General features: G+C 31.1%; 3 protein-coding genes and 2 long non-coding RNA genes across 5 annotated transcripts; 2 read left to right on the top strand and 3 right to left on the bottom strand.

Moving 5' to 3' along the window:
* The first annotated feature begins 551 nt into the window (after positions 1-551).
* On the top strand, positions 552-3,628 carry LOC121173383 (uncharacterized). Its single transcript, XR_005888131.1, has 2 exons — positions 552-1,805; positions 3,541-3,628. It is a non-coding gene; the product is annotated as an uncharacterized lncRNA (long non-coding RNA).
* Positions 3,499-5,371, bottom strand: LOC100797484 (uncharacterized). The gene is made up of 3 exons (NM_001255113.2): positions 5,143-5,371; positions 4,828-4,949; positions 3,499-4,127 (listed from the first exon to the last, which is right to left on the bottom strand). Exons 2-3 carry the CDS (start codon positions 4,937-4,939, stop codon positions 3,925-3,927), a joined length of 315 nt encoding a protein of 104 aa, NP_001242042.2. The 5' UTR covers positions 4,940-4,949; positions 5,143-5,371; the 3' UTR covers positions 3,499-3,924.
* Positions 5,372-12,163: 6,792 nt separating this feature from the next.
* LOC100793075 (cytochrome P450 82A4-like) lies at positions 12,164-14,668 on the top strand. The gene is made up of 2 exons (XM_003543475.5): positions 12,164-13,205; positions 13,941-14,668. Exons 1-2 carry the CDS (start codon positions 12,186-12,188, stop codon positions 14,562-14,564), a joined length of 1,644 nt encoding a protein of 547 aa, XP_003543523.2. The 5' UTR covers positions 12,164-12,185; the 3' UTR covers positions 14,565-14,668.
* Positions 14,669-14,999: 331 nt separating this feature from the next.
* On the bottom strand, positions 15,000-18,359 carry LOC106795487 (uncharacterized). The gene is made up of 4 exons (XR_001384135.3): positions 18,193-18,359; positions 17,959-18,098; positions 16,942-17,026; positions 15,000-15,414 (listed from the first exon to the last, which is right to left on the bottom strand). It is a non-coding gene; the product is annotated as an uncharacterized lncRNA (long non-coding RNA).
* A 920-nt stretch (positions 18,360-19,279) lies between these two features.
* On the bottom strand, positions 19,280-19,942 carry LOC100499837 (NAD(P)H-quinone oxidoreductase subunit 3, chloroplastic; the record flags this gene model as incomplete). Its single annotated transcript, NM_001249765.2, is given in 1 exon segment — positions 19,280-19,942. A coding segment is annotated over 1 exon segment (363 nt). The 5' UTR covers positions 19,906-19,942.

The raw sequence follows: 19,942 nt of genomic DNA on the forward strand, positions 1-19,942 counted from the left end.
TAAAAATTAAATATATTTTAATTCAAAAAATTCTTAAATTATTTTTTAACTTTATTAATTCAGTATTTAATAAATTATTTTAATAATAATTATGTCAAAAAATATTTTAGTAATATAATAATCTACAAATAAAATTATGTGTTAAACATGTGATATAATATTGTAAAATTTATGTAATTATAATTTTTATCTCTCTATATAAAAGGAAATGTTGACATAAATCCACTTAAAAAATAGAAGATGTATGCTAACATCCAATATCTTTTTATTTGAAAAAAAACATAATTTTTCTTTGAAAAATACTATTAATTTTTTAAGGATATTGATTAAAAAATTTAAATATAAATATTTTTATTATGAAAAAAAAATTGTGTTGTTCATGATTTTCTTTTACATTTTTTATAATTTACATAATAAATATATTTTTAAATTTTTTTTTTTAATGAATACCCTAAAAACATTTGTTGACAAGACTTCTTTTTATTTATGTTAGTATATATTAAAGGACAACAATATACTTTTAATTTATTTTATTTTTAAAAAACAATTAATTCAAAGTCTCTTTTTCTCTTTTCCACTTTCAGTCATGGTTTCTTTTTGTTGAGGCTGCAACACGTTTCCAGCGAGATTGTGTATTTGGAGAGTTCCATAGACGAGAAATCCAATTGCGAAAGTCGGAGGAGAAGTTTCATCTTCTGTCTCTCCGTGCCCCTCCCTTTCGTCCTCCCACCTCCACTGCTGCTGCAAGCCCCTTCTCTCTTTCCAATTTTATTCATGTTTTTGGCTATTTGGGAATTGTTGTGTTTGACTATTTAATTCACTTTATGGGCTGCTATTGGCATCATGACATTGTGAGAGCAAGTGCACTTCCTCATCACAACGGAAAACGAAAGAGAAAAGGAGATTTGAGATTATTTAAATATCCTTTTCATAAATCTTGTTTATCTTCTTTAGTAATAAAAGAATGACTACTTCTCCCATGCGTCACCTTCACGATTTTCTCCAAATTTCATTTTCAAATTTAATAGGCTAGGTTACGGCGACGTTAGGTTGCAGGCCTCATAGGTCACGTTGCTGAAGCTCATCTTCAAAGACCCATGTTGACCTTCCTCATCTTCTTCGTTCTACTACCATTTTGTGGCTCATTTCAAATTTCAATTTCAATTTCAAAAACAGAAGCTTTCATCTCACTAGCTTCCAGACCTATTTGGTGACCTAGGGTAGCTATGTTGATTCTGCATACTATAGCAAAAATCCCAACCAGATATCAGTTATTGTGTTTCCATTTCAACCTTTGTGTTTAACTTTCGATTAGTTTTCTTTCAACCTCATTTCTCTATTCTAGTTGCATGTTCGGCAACCTAAACAGGATCCTGCATTTTCATTCTCCATTGTAGTAAGGGTCTCAACCTATGCTGATTCAAGAAGCTTACCTTACTTAGTAAGGGTTTTTCTATGTATCGTCTCATGCTCTATATTATACATGGGTTAATGGTATATTATCTATTGTTTAACAACCTTCTTTTTGAATTCTTGTGTTTTTTCTATCTTATCGCACTTCTATTTGCTGTCACCTTAGCTCATTTTTGCATTTTCATCCTCTGCTGCATGAAGCTTCTGCACGTCTTAAAACTCAATAAACTCAATAAGCTCACCTCACTTTGTAAGCATGTTTCTATCTATGGACTCATGGTTTGTTTTATATTTACATTAATGGATTTTTAAAGATGGTTTAACAACCATGTTTTCAATATTTTTAAAATTTTGCAGTTGTTGTTGAAAGTTTAATGGTCGCTGGTAAAGATGTAAGCTTTTTACTTTCTATCCTTTTTGTAATATAGTGGTTCTGTTTATAATAATTGTGATCTGTGTAGCACTATCCACTACTTTATTTTATCTGGATAATGCTATATGAGTCTTTTTGCATTTTGTTTGAATGATATTATATTTTTTTATTTGTTTTGAACTAATTTATGAGTTGCAAGTTATGTGTTTGATCTAATGTCCAAATGAACTTTGAGATGTTTTAGCTGATATAATGCCTAAGTTTATTATAAAACATGAACTTTGAAAAGAAAATTGCACATGATTAGTTCAACCAAATAATTTTTTTTCAAGTGAATAGGGATTTTGATCCTTGTCTTTGTATCCATTTTACAAATTAGTCCCTATCTTTTTAAAATGTAAAAAATAGTCTCTATCTTTGTCGTTATATTTGAAAGTAACGCTAATAGTGAGGTACATTGTTGACAATTTTAGTGTCACGTAGACTATCCAACGTGACACTAAAGTGTGTGTTTATAAAGCTTCTCCGACACCCAAAAGTTCCAAACAACGTTGTGTGTTGTTGTCGCAACATTCTTTCAGACTCTTCTTCTTCTCATACATTCAAAGGTGGCTGTGTGTTGTTGTCGCAACATTCTTTCAGACTCTTCTTCTTCTCATACATTCAAAGGTGGAGCAGAGACGCTGGTGGGGAGGGAGCTAGCAATAGCAATGGGGTCCAATAATCATGACAACTCAAAGGAGTTTCTAGAACTCATAAAGTCCACCTGCGAGTCCCGATCCAAGGCCGAGGAGGATCGCATCGTCCTCCACGGGATTGAAGCCCTAAAACGCCGCATCAACGAGGCAGGGAACAATGTCTTAGTTGCTAATTGTTTGTTAATTTTTAAAATTTATAAACTAAAAACTAAAAATCACCTCAAATAGGGTCTTAGTTGCTAATTGTTAAACTTTTTTTTATTAGTGGGAAAAATCAAACCCACAAACTTTTTCTCCTTTTTTTTTTACTATCAAACCAATCTTATAACTCTAAATAATGACAAATGATATATATTTTATATATCTTATTAACATATGTCTCGTCTTATACACGTGAAACATTACACACGTGAAACACAAGATATGTGTGCTATACACATACATATATAAATGTGGTAGTGACAAAAATCATGATTACAATTCACACACTTATCTTCTTTTTTTTAAAATTTTGTTTTACCCTTTTTTATAAATAGTTTCAAAATTTTGTAAACTAATTAGTAAAAAAATTTGTTCGTGTACAGTGAATTTTATTCCCTTAAGTTTGTTTGTGGGGGTAATTTGATCCACTTTCAACCATTCCCATCATTAGCATTCAATTAATTTACCCGTTTAGCTAAAGTAAAGTAACGTAACGTATTCGTGTCTGTGCCAAAAAAGTAATAAATTCATGTCCCTAACCTGAAACTCAAGTCACCAAGTGTGTCCAAAACAATTCAATATAATTGAAAGGAAAGAAAGAAAAATCTCTTGAAAAAAAGAAAAAGTTAAAAGTAACTTTGCCGACATTTAAATTACTTTAATATTTGGAACAAGAAATTTAAATCTCAATTATGCAAACAATCAAGCATATATAACGTATATTCTCCAAATGAAGTGAAACTTAATAATTAAAAAAGAACATATAATATGCATATTGAAGTATTTGATGCACATGAGATTCCGAATATTTATAATAACTACACATATTTATATGCCTTCTTCTTCTGAATGCAGATAGTTTCCGATACAAAAACCAAGCAGAAAGCCAGAGATAGACATGATTCATGGATCTCTAAAAGCAATACATGAACCTCTGGTTGAACATACCAAGATGATGATAAAACACAGCACAAACTACACATATAACAATTTTGATACCACACTAATTAAGCACATGGATGGAGTAAGAGATGGTCACATCGACTTGGTGGATGCATGCGGTTGATATTTACATATGGTTGAGTTGGTTGATTCAAAGGAAAAGAGAACCGTGTTCTACACGAACCCCTCTGACTCAGAACTCTTTATTCATGATTGAAGCAAAAACCAAATCAACGCACAGGTTGGATTTTTGTTCTGTGAAGAGAAAAGACTCACTCACGTACACAGCAATTATGATCAGGCGCGGCACATATATGGAGCACACCTTGCCCACCTCAACAACTTCCAGCAATGCCCCTTCTTGTTGTTATTGTTGTTGTTGCCTTTCCTAGAGCTAGAAGAATGACCAAACTCTGATTCGTTTCTGTTCAGTATCTCCCACATCACTCGAATGTCCTCATATTCACATGCCCTCACATCATGCCTTAGCTTCAGTAACCCTGCAATTTTATTTATTTCCCAAATATTATTAATCACAATTCACAAAGACCCCTAAACACCTTAACATTGTAATTTTTTTTTTTATCTGTAGGTATCAAAGACAGATAGCAGGATTTACAATAATTATGTGCAACCAACTGAACTGAATTAAACCCCTAGTATATCGTTCTTGAAAAGCACCATTAACTTGATTGAAATCACATTGCATATTGCTTTAAAAAACATGCTAATTAATTTCACCCCAACCCCTTTTTCCCCAATTTTAAAATTAAACCGCATAAGAATGCTTAATCAAAATCGTCAGAATAAGTAATCTTCAGATTATGAAGCCATCACTAAAACAACTAAAACAACTAAAAGGTAAAATATGTTTCGAATCTCTCAATTTTCTATCAAAATTGGTCTTCATCTATATACTTTAAAAATAATGTTTTAGTCTTCATATTTTGTATAGTTGGTGCATTTGGTCCGATCCGAAAAATAAGATATGACTTATGAGTTAGAGAGAAAATTCATCAAATATAGACTAATTTTGACCAAAATGACATCTAAAACACATTACTAACGAACAGAGGCAATCCAAGATCATTTAAAATATACCAACACATTCAAAATCCCAACCACACTTGCAATCACATTAACATAAAAAGAAAGAAAGAAAGAAATTGATGGAAACAAATGAAAAGAAGAGGTCTTTACCATTTTTGCGAATGCCGAGGCGCGTGGCGACGACAAACCAAACCCTTCGTACTGGGTACATCATGTTCTGCCACCACTCCACCCGCCGAGAAACTTCCATCTCCTCCATCATGCTCACAATGCTACAATTCATTTCAATACCCCACAAAAAAATGTTCAGATTTTCAATTACCCTTATAAATGAAAATGACGAAAAGTGAATTCAAAATCAGAACGCAAGCATCTTATAAAAGAAAACTAGAAAAACAAAACGTGGAATCGGTAAAAACAAGAAGAGTTGTTGTTGGGAAAGAGGAACTAATAAAACTAACTAACCGATAAGTTTTTTTTTTTTTTGTGTGTGTGTTCCTCGGCGTAAGGGAGGGACAACTCAATCGTTGTGAGGAACGGAACAACCAGGTAAGTTGTTTTCATAAACTCATGCTTCTTCGATTCAAGGACTTGTTGCAACGGAAAGCGCCATCGTGGGTGTACCACGTGTCTCTCTCATGTTCCGTTGCTGAACTGTGTGGCTGTCGTTGAGATTGTGACGCTTCCTATGTATGTGGAGAGCAGCTATTGGTGGTTGCTTCTTATGCTTCGAACAGCCATTGTGATTTGTGACGATATTATCCCACGTGCCCCCAACCCGCGAGATTTTGAACCCAGAGGGGGGAATGGACCAAACATTTGCTATCCCTTACTCAAATGTCAAATGTTTCATCCAAAACGGGATTCCAAATGAGTGGAGTAAAGCTAGTTTTTTGTACGTTAAAATATTTTTTTTTTTTTTTAAATTTAATGCCTGAACATTGGAGAATTGGAGGAGAGAGATAGAGAGAAAAAGTGAAAAGAGAAAAAAAATTATGCATAACAATTTAAAAAGTTTTATCTAATTATTTAATCATCTTATCATATATAATAAATTTATTAACTTTTAAAATAAGAGTCTTGTTAACTAGTATCTTTAGGATATTAATTAAAAAACTAAAAAGGAAAAATATTTATTGTGTAAATTATAGAAGAAGATAAAAAAATCATAGATGATACAATTTTCCATCTCACAATTATAACATTTTTACTTTAAGTTCCCTAATCAATGCATTTAGAGAACTAGTTAATATTTGTTTTAGTATAATTATCTTAAGATAATTCAAATAATAATTTTTATGATTAGGTAACAGTGTAAAAATGGTTTACACTATTAATGCATAGCGCAATGTAATGATTTTATTACTTGTGTGAATAAGTATTTTTTTTAATTGTAAGATAAAATTATATATGACTTTATGTTAATTGATACGTTAGTTAATTTAATTTGCTTAACTTTGGTGTAATATAAGTATTAATGGACTCAAACAATTTTGGGCCCTAACGTTGGTTACAAAAAAAATCAGAGGAGGGGTGAAAATAGAAGAAAGGAGAGTTAGATAGGACAAGTAATCTATCACTTCTACTAATCCCCTTCAACTTGAAGAGCTCTCAATTCCTTATCATGTCTTTTTCTCTTCATTCCTCTTGTGCTTTGAATCCCTTCCTTATCGAGAGCAAATGATTGTGAGAATCCCATAATAAGAGCTTGGTTTCCTGAATCCCAAAAGTCTTCTCACTTGATTTCAGTTGGTAAGCAACAATTTTTTCTCTTTTTGATCCCTTGAGCTCATTTTTACTTTTTGTATGAGCTTTCTTATGGGTTGTGTTAGAATATTGTTGTGAAGTTGTTTTGATGTTGGCCTAGGACTTATTAGTTGGTCTTAGATCACAAGATGAGGAGGTTCACTCAAAATTCACCAACTTCATCCTTTCCTTGCACCTTCCTCTTACAAGGGCTTGGAACCTTAGGGCCTTGATTTGGGTAAAGGGAGCTTTTATTATGTAATTTGTTGTTTGTACTGAGTTTGAATATTGATTTTTGTGATGCTTGGTTGTTGAATGTTAAGTATTTAAGTTAAATTAGTCGTATTTTGGTTTTGGTGTGGATTTAGGGGCTAGGTTGCTCTATTTTGAGGCCATATCACAATCTGTAGAATTTTGCAGTCTTGCTAAGCGAGCAAAGATTTATAAGATTTTAGAAATTTCATAATACTCACTAAGCAAGTCATTCTCACTAAACGAGCAAACCTCATTGACCAAAAAAAAATGGAACTCACTAAGCAAGACTAGCTCGCTAAGAGAGACATACAAGTTTGGCTTAACCAGAAATGCTAGCTAAGCGAAAATGTCAATTGTCACTTCTTTTGTTTTGGCTATAGAGTTTCCAAAATTATAATTAATAGTCATTTTCTTATCTCAATAATGAATATGATTAATTGTGAAATTAACATAAAGAATTATGGGTATACTGTGCTTTGGAAACCTATAACTATGTTAGGAATATGATTGGTCTAAAAACTAATAATTTGTGAGAGTGTAGAATGTCTTGTTGAACTAACGGACATGCTAGATGAGTTCCTAGGTATGTTGTTAAGATTGAGAATGGACTTGTAGTACCATAGTGGTTTAATGAACAATGCATGCATGGCATTGCATATGGGTAGACACGTAAGTTAAGAGTGTTTGGTGGGCTCTCAACCTGATGCTGGAAGTTTTGGTGGTAGCTAATGGGAATGGGCCTATAGAATAGACGAGTAGGCAAAATCCTATAAATGTCAGGTCATGCAAATCTTACAGAGGTAAACCATTATCCACACTTGTCTATTTTCGATAAAAACCAAACTACTTCCATAAGGTTAGCTCAAAGGACTATGGTTAGAGAACTTAACCATGGTAGGGGGTGGTACCTTTGGGGACTGTCCAAAAGTTTGTAGAAATCTCCATGGTTTTGTGTAGCATATCATTACATAATACTTATGCATATGAGATTAAAGTGTGAATTGAGCTTATTGTATCGTATGTTTTAATGGATTTGGGAATGATTGTTTTATTCAAATTACTTATGCATATGAGATTAAAGTGTGAATTGAGCTTATTGTATCGTATGTTTTAATGGATTTGGGAATGATTGTTTTATTCAAATTTCTCTTTAAAACTATATCCCCATGCTTGTGTTTCTTTTATAGTATGATTTTTTTTTTTATATAAGCTTACCCTTGTGTTTCATTTTGTTTGTATGATATTTTATGGTTGTGATGATCGTGTTTGACACGAGAGTAAATGGTACTGATGCTACAGGAGATCATATAGTTTCTTGAAGACCTAGATCTAGAAGATGGAATAGGAGTCGAGATCTCTTTCCTTCTACTAGCTACACATATAATGTTAAAGGGGACCAACTTAGGGCCTTATGATAGTATTTTGGGTTATTGTATATATATTTTCCCTTAAAGGGAATCCTTTTGAAGCTTGTAGTTTACTTTACATATAATAACCTTGTGTTCTAATATCAAACAATGCTTGAATAGTATAACTGTATGTTTTGTAAGTGGAAAGTTTTAAAAAAATTGAATATTTCTAATAGGAGCATAATAAAGTTATGACTACTTTAGTATTATAAACTCATAGTGAAGATGGATCACTACAATAGTGGCATTAGAGCTTGTCGTATCTTTTGGAACAAGCCGACCAGGATATGTTTGTTATGTGTGTGTGTTTGATGTGACGAGCATAAGGCTTTAGTCAAAGTTACCATCTAACTTGGTTCGGTCTTACGTTAGGATGGTGAGACCAGCTAGACCTCCTCCTCCTTCGTTTGAAGTGACCCAAATGGTCCATGCCATAGAGGTGATGGTAGTTGCAATGCAACAACAAAGTTAGGATTTAATATTCAAAATTCACTTAACTTTTTAAATAGTTATATAACATCAAATCTTGATCTCTCATATTTAATTAGGTGGTCCATATTTAATTTTTTCACTTTCACATACAATACTTTTCTCTTATAAGGGTACCGCTAACATACATCTAAAAAAATAAAAGATGTAATTTAGCAATTTACACCTTCTTATGTGGGCAAAATAATCTCTCTTTTTTATATTTAGATGACTGTAATTAAGTTAAAAGGTATTTACGTAAATTTATTTTAGTTTAATTATCTCATCTAATTTTTTTATTAACCTATTTTTATCTCTCCCGGCTGCCCATGTCATCCACTTGTTCTCACAGAGCCGACCCTGAGCATGGTTTGACCGTGCACCCGCATTGGGCCCATGTTGGAAAAAGGAGCCCAAAAAAATTCCAACTTCGATATTTTCAAAGAAAAATCTACATGTGTCACCTTTTTATTTTTCTAACTTATCTTATTCAACTCCCAATTAATGGACTTAATGTCATTCCTACTATTTGAAGATTCAAATTTTATTAAAATATTAAAATAATTTCACTATATTCTAGGTCTATGCCTTTGTGGTAACAACATGATTTTTTTCCAACATGGAGATTGGATAATATGGAAGCCGAAGAAAAAAAAAAGATAATTAAATTTAAACTATATAATCATATATGAAAAGTTAAGATTTCATGTTAAAAATTCACATAATTTTTTAAACGATTATATAACATTAAATTTTAGTCGTTCATGTTTGATTAAATGATACATATTTAATTCTTTCATTTATATATAATATTTTTCTCTTACACGGAAACTGCTAACATAAATCAACAAAAATAATAAATGATGTAATTTAGCAATTTACACCTTTTTATTTGGGCAAACTAATCTTTCTTTTTTTTATTATTTAGATGACTGTAATTAAGTTAAAATGTATTTACGTAAATTTATTTTAGTTTAATTATCTCATTTTATTTTATTAACCTATTTTTCTCTCTCCCGGCTGCCCATGTCATCTATTTGTTCTCGCAGACCCAACCCAACCCTGAGCATGGTTTGACAGTGCACCCACATTGGGCCCATGTTGAAAAAAGGAGCCCAAAAAAATTCCATCTTCAATATTTTCAAAAAAAAATCTACATGTGCGACCTTTTTATTTCTCTAACTTATCTTATTCAACTTCCAATTAATCAATTAATGACTTAATCTCATTTCAAATTTTCAACTATTTGAAGATTCAAATTTTGTTAAAATAATTTCACTATTTTCTAAGTTTATGCCTTTGTGGTAGCAACACAATTTTTTTCCAGGTGATTGAATAATATGGAAGCCGAAGAAAACAAGTGATACTAACACATAACCAAATGCAGATACAAAAGAAGTTAATCTAGTTAGTAACCGTTGAAGTTGGTACTAGATAAATTAAAAGCCTTATTTTCATAAAAAAAAGAGAGAAATAATTCATTATTTACTTTAAAAATTAATAACAAAAGTGTAGTGGTAATACTATAGTAAAAATAACAAGTTAAAATTAATTACTAAAGATTGAACAGTCAAGAAGATTAAAAAAGATTGATGATAAATAATGGTAATGGACTTGATTAAAATACATTTTTTAAGATTGTCTAAATTATGCTATTTACTCAATGTAATAAAATATATTATTTTTAATGAAATTACACGTTTATTTTTATAACATATATTTATATTTTAAAATACTGAAATATTTAAGAGGCACTTGTTTATTGTTTTGCCTCGAACCCTAAAATGTCATGATCATTGATCACCCATGTGTTTTCGTTCCGGTAGTCTGTGGCTGCAATTCAGTCTCATGCCTTTGAGCATTTCGACTCTCAGTCATCTCTATTTCAAATTGGGGGCTGAATATTCATTCATCTTCCAATTGCTCGGTTTCGGCAAAAGCTTACAATGACGGTGGTTTCGGTGGCGGATGCCTGTTCCGAATCTTTTAAACCTCTGAATGGTAATGCATTGGTTATCAATTTTTTTTTTTTATATTGTAGATCGAAAAGAAAAGCACACAGAATATTCATTGGTTTTATTTTAGCACTTAAAGTGAGAATAATATTTTAGTACAAACGAAAAGAATTAAGTGCTAACATACACCTTTTAATTTTAAAGTGAATCGTTAGCATTCTTTGATATATATATATATATATATATATATATATATATATATATATATATATATATATATATATATATATAATATTTTATTAAGTGAATCTCATACAACTTATGTGTGTTTGATTAATCGTTAAAACTTATCTTCTATAGAAAAACACAAGTTCCAAAGCGCAAAAACTAAAGTAACGTGAGAGAAACTTTATTTTCAAAGTCAGTTGCATATGGTTCACTAACACACCCTTACACTAGCATAAATTAACAGATGGAGTTAAGTCATGCATGAGGACCCACATTTGAGTATTTATCTGTGATTGCATTGTAGTATTTTGTCTTTTTATCTCACGAAAATTATACTCCCATCATTATTATAGTTGTTGTGTAAAAAAAATTATTTTAATTTTTTAATATAATATTAATCAATTCTTATGTATATTTTTTATAATATTAATAATAAACAATAAAATTTATAAATGAATTAATAAAATATAAGACTAATTTTATACGATTATTACTTTTTCATCTATTTTTTTTATCAATGTAAAATAATCTAAAATCTGAAAAACATTTATGATGAATTAATTTAAAATTAATAATCCAAGCAAGACTCAAAATTGTGATTTTCAGGTTATTAACTCAATGCTCTAACCAATTAAGCTAATGAGTCAATTACATTATAAAATAAATAATGTTGTTATATATAATATTAAATTTTTTGATGAATATTAAATGGATATGTAAATTTAAATAATAAATTTTGTGACAATTAATTTTGATATAAATCATACAAATTATTTAATCTGTATACTTTTTAAAAATAAAAAATATTTATTATTATAAAATTTAATATATATTAAATTTTATAATAGTAAAAAAATTAACACACAATTGAATAATTTAACATATTAATAATTAAAAATATAAATATTAAATTTAATATATATTTATTATTACAAAATTTAATATATATTAAATTTTCTAATAGTAAATATTTTTTATTTTTATAAAAATATACAGATTAAATATTTCGTATGATTTATATCAAAATTAATTATCATAAAATTTATTATTTAAATTTACATGTATATCAATATTATGTATAATAATATTATTTATTTTATAATGTAATTGATTTATTAGTTGATTAGTACGTTAAACTAATAATTCGAAAGTCATAATTTTAGATTTTATTGGAATCATTAATTTTAAATTAATTTTAAAAAAAACTATTATGAAAGAACTTCTACCGAAAAAGGCGGCAAAATTTAGTGGGCGCCTTAACTTCTACCGAAAAAGGCTGCAAAATTTAGTGGGGGCCTTAATAGTAATCTCATTTCTGTCAAACATTATCTTGAGGACAAAATATAGTGGGGGCAAATTTGCCGCTCTTGGTAAATAATGGAAAAAAAGAAATATTTCACACTCCTTTCTCTATCCAACAATGAATGATCTATTTAATAATGAATAAATGATTCTCTGCATCATTGCACATCTCTCTAGAAGCAGATCCTACCATAAACAATCTTCACAACTATCCAAAATGGAGTTTGTTCTAAATTACCTAAATGCCACTGCCATTGGAGTTCTTTCTCTAATCCTCTTCTGTATGTTCTTGTATAATCCTTTCAAAATTGCATTAGGTAAACAAGATGCTCCCACAGTTGCAGGTGCATGGCCAATACTTGGTCACCTTCCACTATTGAGTGGTTCAGAGACACCCCATAGGGTTTTGGGTGCTTTGGCTGATAAGTATGGACCCATATTCACCATCAAGATTGGTGTCAAAAAGGCTTTGGTAATTAGCAACTGGGAAATAGCTAAGGAATGCTTCACCACAAACGACATTGTCGTTTCGTCTCGCCCCAAGCTTGTTGCCATTGAACTCATGTGCTACAACCAAGCCATGTTTGGGTTTGCACCCTATGGTCCTTATTGGCGCCAACTAAGAAAGATTGTAAACTTAGAAATCCTCTCCAATCGCCGAGTAGAGCAACTACAGCACGTTCATGTCTCAGAAGTTCAAAGTTCAATCAAAGAGCTCTTCAATGTTTGGTCAAGCAAAAAGAATGAGTCTGGCTATGCGTTGGTGGAGTTGAATCAATGGTTTTCTCATTTGACATTCAACACGGTTCTTCGAGTGGTCGTTGGAAAGCGACTTTTCGGTGCTACAACTATGAATGATGAGGAGGCTCAGAGATGTCTGAAGGCTGTGGAAGAGTTCATGCGTCTGTTGGGGGTGTTCACGGTGGCAGATGCCATTCCTTTCTTGAGATGGTTTGATTTTGGCGGCCATGAGAGGGCTATGAAAGAAACTGCCAAAGATTTGGACAAGATTTTTGGTGAGTGGTTAGAGGAGCACAAACGAAAAAGGGCTTTTGGTGAGAACGTTGATGGAATTCAAGACTTCATGGACGTGATGCTTTCCTTGTTTGATGGAAAAACAATTGATGGCATACATGCGGATACCATCATCAAATCCACTTTACTGGTATGTATACTGGACCTACTATACTGTTATAAGATTGTTAGAAGGTTTTAAATATTGGCCATGATGATCACATTACGATTTTGTCTTATTTGTTGATATTGCGGAAAATTATGGATAAATGTAGTTGATGCGGTTTCAAATGTGATCGTGTATAATTAAAAAAAAAAAAAATCTTTGATGTTGCATTTCAAATCATGATATAGGATCATTTTTTAAAACCTTGGGTTGTTAGCACAGGTGACTTTAAATGGAACTAAACAAAATCTTCAATTTTGATATTGATACTGCAAACGTAAGCTTGTGATTCTGCAAAAGTAAAGATTAAAGAAGTGAAGATTCTCTTTGCCTGGCTAATAATTTTATGATTAGAATATTGGGGTATGAAATATGAATATAGTAAAAGAGGTTTAAGTTTTTCAGAAAATGAGAAACAATGGTAAAAAATTCTCACATATAGAAACATTCACATTTAATTAAGGGTATGTCAATTGAATGATTTAAATAAATTTTAAGTTGGACTATAATAGATGAGTTCACAATTTATTAATTTATTTATGATCTATTGGAAATGTATTTTGAGAGAGAGATAGTTTCAACTTCATGTACAGAGATTCGAAGGATGTGTAACTACATTATCTTAAAGCATGCAAATATGTATCTATTTGCTTTGACTTATTTAAACTCACTTATACGATGATACTTTTGTTCAACATTTTTTTTAATTTTGATTTGCAGTCAGTAATTTCAGGAGGAACTGAAACAAACACTACTACTCTTACATGGGCAATATGTTTGATATTGAGAAATCCTATTGTATTGGAAAACATTAAAGCCGAACTTAACTTCCAAGTTGGAAAAGAGAGATGTATAAGTGAATCTGATGTAGCGAAGCTAGCATACCTTCAGGCTGTGGTCAAAGAAACTTTTAGATTGTACCCAGCAGGTCCTCTCTCAGCACCTCGTGAATTCATAGGGGATTGCACTTTAGGCGGCTATAATGTCAAAAAAGGAACTCGTCTAATTACAAATCTTTGGAAGATTCACACAGATCCTAGTGTTTGGTCAAATTCATTAGAGTTCAAACCAGAAAGGTTTCTTACCACCCATAAAGACATTGATGTTAGGGGACATCATTTTGAACTATTACCATTTGGTGGTGGTAGAAGAGTGTGTCCTGGAATATCTTTTAGCCTTCAATTGGTTCATTTCACTCTTGCCAATCTTTTTCATTCTTTTGAATTCTTAAATCCATCAAATGAACCCATTGATATGACTGAAACCCTTGGATTAACCAACACTAAAGCCACTCCACTTGAGATTCTTATTAAACCTCGATTATCTCCTAGTTGTTATGTATGAAAGCATGTGATTCTTGTGTGTTAGCGGTGTGTTTAAAGTCCATTGTTAAACTATATGTGATCTTCTTTACTTAAATAAGGTTTGGCTAATAGACCATTATCTTCTTTAATTGTCTCTTACATTTATTTCAACCATGCATTGTTGAGGAGAAGTCTGATATGAAGATTTTTGTTGAGGATTATTACGTCATAATAGAATTTGAATGAAGGATGAAATTTTTTAATTCAACCCAAATTCATGTTTCTATTACTACCAACTTTTTCTAATTTTATTGGTATATTGATATTTTAAATTGTAATTAATACAAGTAAACATTATTTCGATTATTGAATAATTTAAGATTGATAATATTAGTTCTTAAATGAAAAAAAAAATACTACTCTATTTGGATTTCTAAAAGATGAAAAAGTTTATTAACTTACTCAATTTGCTCTTTTAAAATTTAAGTTGATTAATATTTCGATGAGGCATTAGCATCCGAGATGGAAATAAACCACTTCAATTCTTGGAGGCCATGTAAAAAACACACCAACTATCCCTAACCACCTCCATCAAAAGCCTTTATTATAACATTCAATGCAACTGTATCCAAACCACATGCAATGTTATTAATCAGGCTGGCCAAAATCCTTTGAAGTTTTGTGTTGTTCCAAACAATTGCCGCTTCACAGCTCTGTTTCTTTTTTCTGCTAAACAGTGCCAACCCATTCATTGCCAAAAGAGTGTCTTCCCTTCTTTCCAATGACACGTATCAATCATTTGCCCCTTAGCCTGTCACATGTATGCTTGATGCTTCATTTGACAACATGCAACGCTCAACAAAACCTCCTAATTACAGTTATGTTGGTATCTGAAAGTGATAATTATACAGTCACAGTACTTACCCTTTTATTTTTAGTAAACAGTCATATTAATCCTAAAAATCTTAAATGAATTCATGAAATGTCAAATGCTAAGTTTTTAAAATTAACTATTTAATGTCATTTTATTATTAATATTATTACTTTAGTTGCACATTCTTTTTGGTAAACAGTCATAATAATCCTAATTTTTTTAAATGTGAAATAAATTAAATAAATGTCAAACACTAAGTTTTTAAAATTAACTATTTACTGTCATTTTATTATTATTATTATTATTATTATTATTATTATTATTATTATTATTATTTTTATCACATATTCTTTTGAATTTTAAACTTATATGAGTGCTGATTATTAGTTTCAAATGATTTATTTCTACTTTCGTTCAATTCTAAGATTAATGTGACTATGGCCTCCAACTCAAGAGTCAAAATGATAATTTACTGAATCCACTAATTCTTTACCAAAACATTAGCTAAAAAACAAATGGTTGTTTTAGATTTTAAAATTGTGATCTTAATCACTTTAGTCCCTAAAACTAATAAAACAAAAGAGAAATCCTAAAACTATAATCCACCACTCATTTTAGTCCCTCGGTAAACTGAAATTTGTTTTCTTTAATGGAAGTGCCAACATGACACACTGATTATTAATGTGACTTGTTGATCGATTGATGATATGTCAAACCATATCATACATAACGCAAATGTGGAAGCTATGGTGGCACACACATGATTGCTATGTGTCATATGGTATGTCGTTTGTCATATGAGTGTATCACTTGTCAGATGAGTTCCTAAAATTATAACTTGGATAATGATATTAGAGTATTTCTTTTTTAAAAAAAATATCTCACCAACACCTTTATTTTAAGAATAACTTTTCATATATAAATACGAGAAATTGATGGAAAAGTTAATATAATTTCACACTTTTTGTTTATAAACCAAGGTTGTAATTTCCTTTTTTTATATAGAAAAAACAAAAAAGTCATGTTTCTACTGTGTGTCAAAAAGATGGAAATCACCATTTTGTCTAAAAAAAATGAACATATATATATTAATCAACTTTGATCTTTTTTAGAGACTTAATTGATATTAAAAAAAGAGTAATTAAGTTAATAAAAATTTTCATCTTTTGTAATAAAAACGGTGTTAAATTTTTTTATAATTGAAATAATGTTTTATGCATATATTTACAGTTCAACATATCAATATACCAGTAAATTAAGAAGAGTTGGTAATCATCAAAACATGAATTGGAGTTAAATTAAAAAATTCCACCTTAATCCAAATTCTATTTAGACAAAATGATCCTCAACGAAAAAGATATTCAAATTAAAAAATTAAAAAATTAAAAGAGAGTGGAAGTGAGAAAATCAAAGTCTACACCAATCGAACTCCATTCTAGTTTCTATTGTTTTTGGACCATAAATTCACCATAAAATTGTTCATATATGATTAAAGCAAACCGAACCAGTACAGGTAAAAGCAGGAAATAATTGATGAACACACCTCAATGAGAGTTGATAACTTCTTTTTGCAAATTTTGTCATATTTTTGCTTTTTGGTGACAGCTTGCAGACCCTGCCAAGGAAGGCTAAAAATATGCAAGAACCAAGTAGTCAAATACATAGCTGGAAATCCTGAGCAACTAATACTCTCAAACATTTTTATGAAATCAAGATGCCTTGTAAAATTACCATCAGTTGCATGAGACATACCTTCCTTTTAAAAAGTACATTATAACATAGCACAAATATGCAGACTTTGTAGTATAAATCCCAGTAGTACTAGTTGCCCAATCCTAGCAATTTTGGACAAGGGTGTAAATGGGGACTGTTTTATCTTTACCCCTTTACTAACTTAAAATTATCAGAGATATTTATTTGGATCTGAACCAAACATCATCATCAAGACCAATAATATATGCAACAAGATCATATTAATCTATTTTTTTTACACAATATATCAATTTAATGTTATATATATCTATATAAATGAAGGAAAACAGAGTATAACAAAGCCCAATACTCAACCAATCTATACAATCACACTCATAGACATCACCCAGAACCAATACTCAATGGCCAGAAAATCTTGCTTTCTGTTCCGTGATTAAAATACCAACACAATAAAATAGAATAAACTACTATTTCACTCTAGTTTCTTTTAGAACTCAGTAGCAGATAAGAACTCATCCATGGCCCTAACAAAAGACCCCTTAAACCCATCTTCATCCTTGACAACATCCCTAATCATGTCTCCAACATCCCCAGCTTTCTTCTTCATCACAATCCCTTTCTCGGTCTCGTCCATCACCAATTCAATTTTTTAAGAATATTAAATTAGGAACAAAAATTAAGAATATTCAGTTTGTTTTATCTGGATTAAACGAGCATGGACCAATTTCTTCAATGCTGCTGCCAAGGTTGATTTGACGGAATACATATAGTTATGCAACATGCCTTAACATCCAACTCAAACTCAACAAAAAAATATCAATAACAGCCAAAAACAATTGTTATTTACCTAATTGAAAAACCTCATATCTCAACAGTGGCAAGGACCTTCATTGGAGTTTGGCGCGCTCACTGCGGCGAGGGACTGCGAAAAGCTTTTTGAGGTTGTGCGAGTGACTGAGTGACGGTGGCGTGGGAAAACGTTTTACCCTGAAATGTTTTAGCTGAGCCTCCATTTAGACAACATGAATAAGAGAAGCAACAAGCGAGGGAGCGCAAGGGAGAAGGAAGCGAGGGTTCTTACCTTCGCAGAAGACAATGTCGCAAGGGAGGGAGTGCGAGGAAGAAGGAAGATGGCGGCAGCTGCTCAGCGGAAGAACAGTGGTGGGTACGAGAGGGTGTGCGGGGACGATGAGGGAGACAATGTGAAAGCAAAGCTCACTGAGAGAGGGGAGTGAGAGCAGAGCGCGAATGTGTTTTTAGGATTTATTAAGCGTTGTTCTGTTTTCATGAAATTAAAAATGGTATGGTGATCAAAATATGTTTGGTTAAATTTTTGAAAATATTTTTAGTGAAAATATTTTCTCAAACGAACCAAAAACTGAAAACAATAAAATATCGTTTTTAGTTAAAACCAAGAACCTCATTTTGTGTATAATGAAAACGCGGTGACAAGGAATGTAATTTTAAGCAAATCTAAAAATACATTTCCTTTTGAAAACGCATTTTCGATGTTTTTATTTCTTGAAAGCAAAAAACAAGAAGTCAAATCAAACATATTTTCAGAATTCTAATATTTTGAAAATGAAAATAGTTTTCAAGAAATGAAAACAGAAAATGAAAATACAAATCAAACATATCTTAATATTTTAGAATGGTTTAACTTATAACCATCCCAAAAAGGTAACTTTTTATAATAGTTTAACTTATAATCATTCTATTTTTTTTAGAATTGTTTTCCTACAACCATTCTAAAAATAATGTCTTTATTTATTGAAATGTCACCGCATTTTTAGAATAATTATTTTATAATCATTCAAAAAAGTATTTTTTGCACTAGTGAATATATATAGATGACATTGTATTTGGAGTCATTAATGATGTCTTGTGCAAAGAATTTGCTAAGACTATGCAGGAGAGAGTTTGAAATGTTCGTAACATGGAAGTTATCGTACTTCCTAGGATTCCAAATAAAATAGTTAGAAATTGGAATCTTCATCAATTGATCCAAGTATTTGTATTAATATGCTTAAAAGATTTGATAGGGAGAAATCCAAAGAGACAATAACTCCAATGGCTACCTCATGCTATCTTGACTTAGATGAAAAAGGTAAACATGTGGATGAATCAAGATATAGAGGTATGATTGACTCTCTACTATATCTACTGCTAGTCCTCGATCGTGGTACTAGTCCATAACGATCAAAGTCGAATCGTGATCCTATTAATGAAGCAAATTCAATGAAGCAACAACTAGTACCATAGAGAAGCGGCCATAAACTGGATAATCTTGACCAATTTGAAAGATCATTTAATGTAGTTGAAATAACTGAATTTTTGGTTGTTTGATCAAGTAAGGGAAACTCAATGGAATTCATAATTGTCTCAATATTTTTTTCTAATTGTCTAATCTAATTGTCTAAATAGTCAAGAATTAAGACCATTCTAATGCCCCCTTTCGCCATGCATAAACTGAACCAACAATTAGGATAAGCACGAATATGAAAGCTTCTATAAATACGGATACCCCTAATACATCGAAACTCATTGCCCAAGGATAAAGAAAAACCGTTTCAACATCAAAAACAACAAAAATGAGAGCAAACATATAATAACGAATTCGAAATTGTAACCAAGCATCACCTATTGGTTCTATTCCCGATTCATAACTAGAAAGTTTCTCTGGTCCCTTGCTAATCGGGGCTAAAATTCCAGAAATTAGAAATGCCAAAATAGGAATAAAACTTGATATTATTAGAAATGCCCAAAAAATATCATATTCGTAAAGAAGAAACATAAACGTACTCCTCTGAATGTGGAAAATATACCGGATT

This window comes from Glycine max, chromosome 13 (genome assembly GCF_000004515.6).
Source record: "Glycine max cultivar Williams 82 chromosome 13, Glycine_max_v4.0, whole genome shotgun sequence".
NCBI lineage: Eukaryota > Viridiplantae > Streptophyta > Magnoliopsida > Fabales > Fabaceae > Glycine > Glycine max.

Excerpts from the sequence above, each read along its gene's own strand:
- LOC100797484 (NM_001255113.2), bottom strand. The coding sequence starts at position 4,939 with ATGATGGAGGAGATGGAAGTTTCTCGGCGGGTGGAGTGGTGGCAGAAC. Across the intron at positions 4,128-4,827 it reads CCTCGGCATTCGCAAAAATG|GGTTACTGAAGCTAAGGCAT; the intron begins GTAAAGACCTCT and ends ATAAAATTGCAG.
- LOC100793075 (XM_003543475.5), top strand. The coding sequence starts at position 12,186 with ATGATTCTCTGCATCATTGCACATCTCTCTAGAAGCAGATCCTACCAT. Across the intron at positions 13,206-13,940 it reads TCATCAAATCCACTTTACTG|TCAGTAATTTCAGGAGGAAC; the intron begins GTATGTATACTG and ends TTTGATTTGCAG.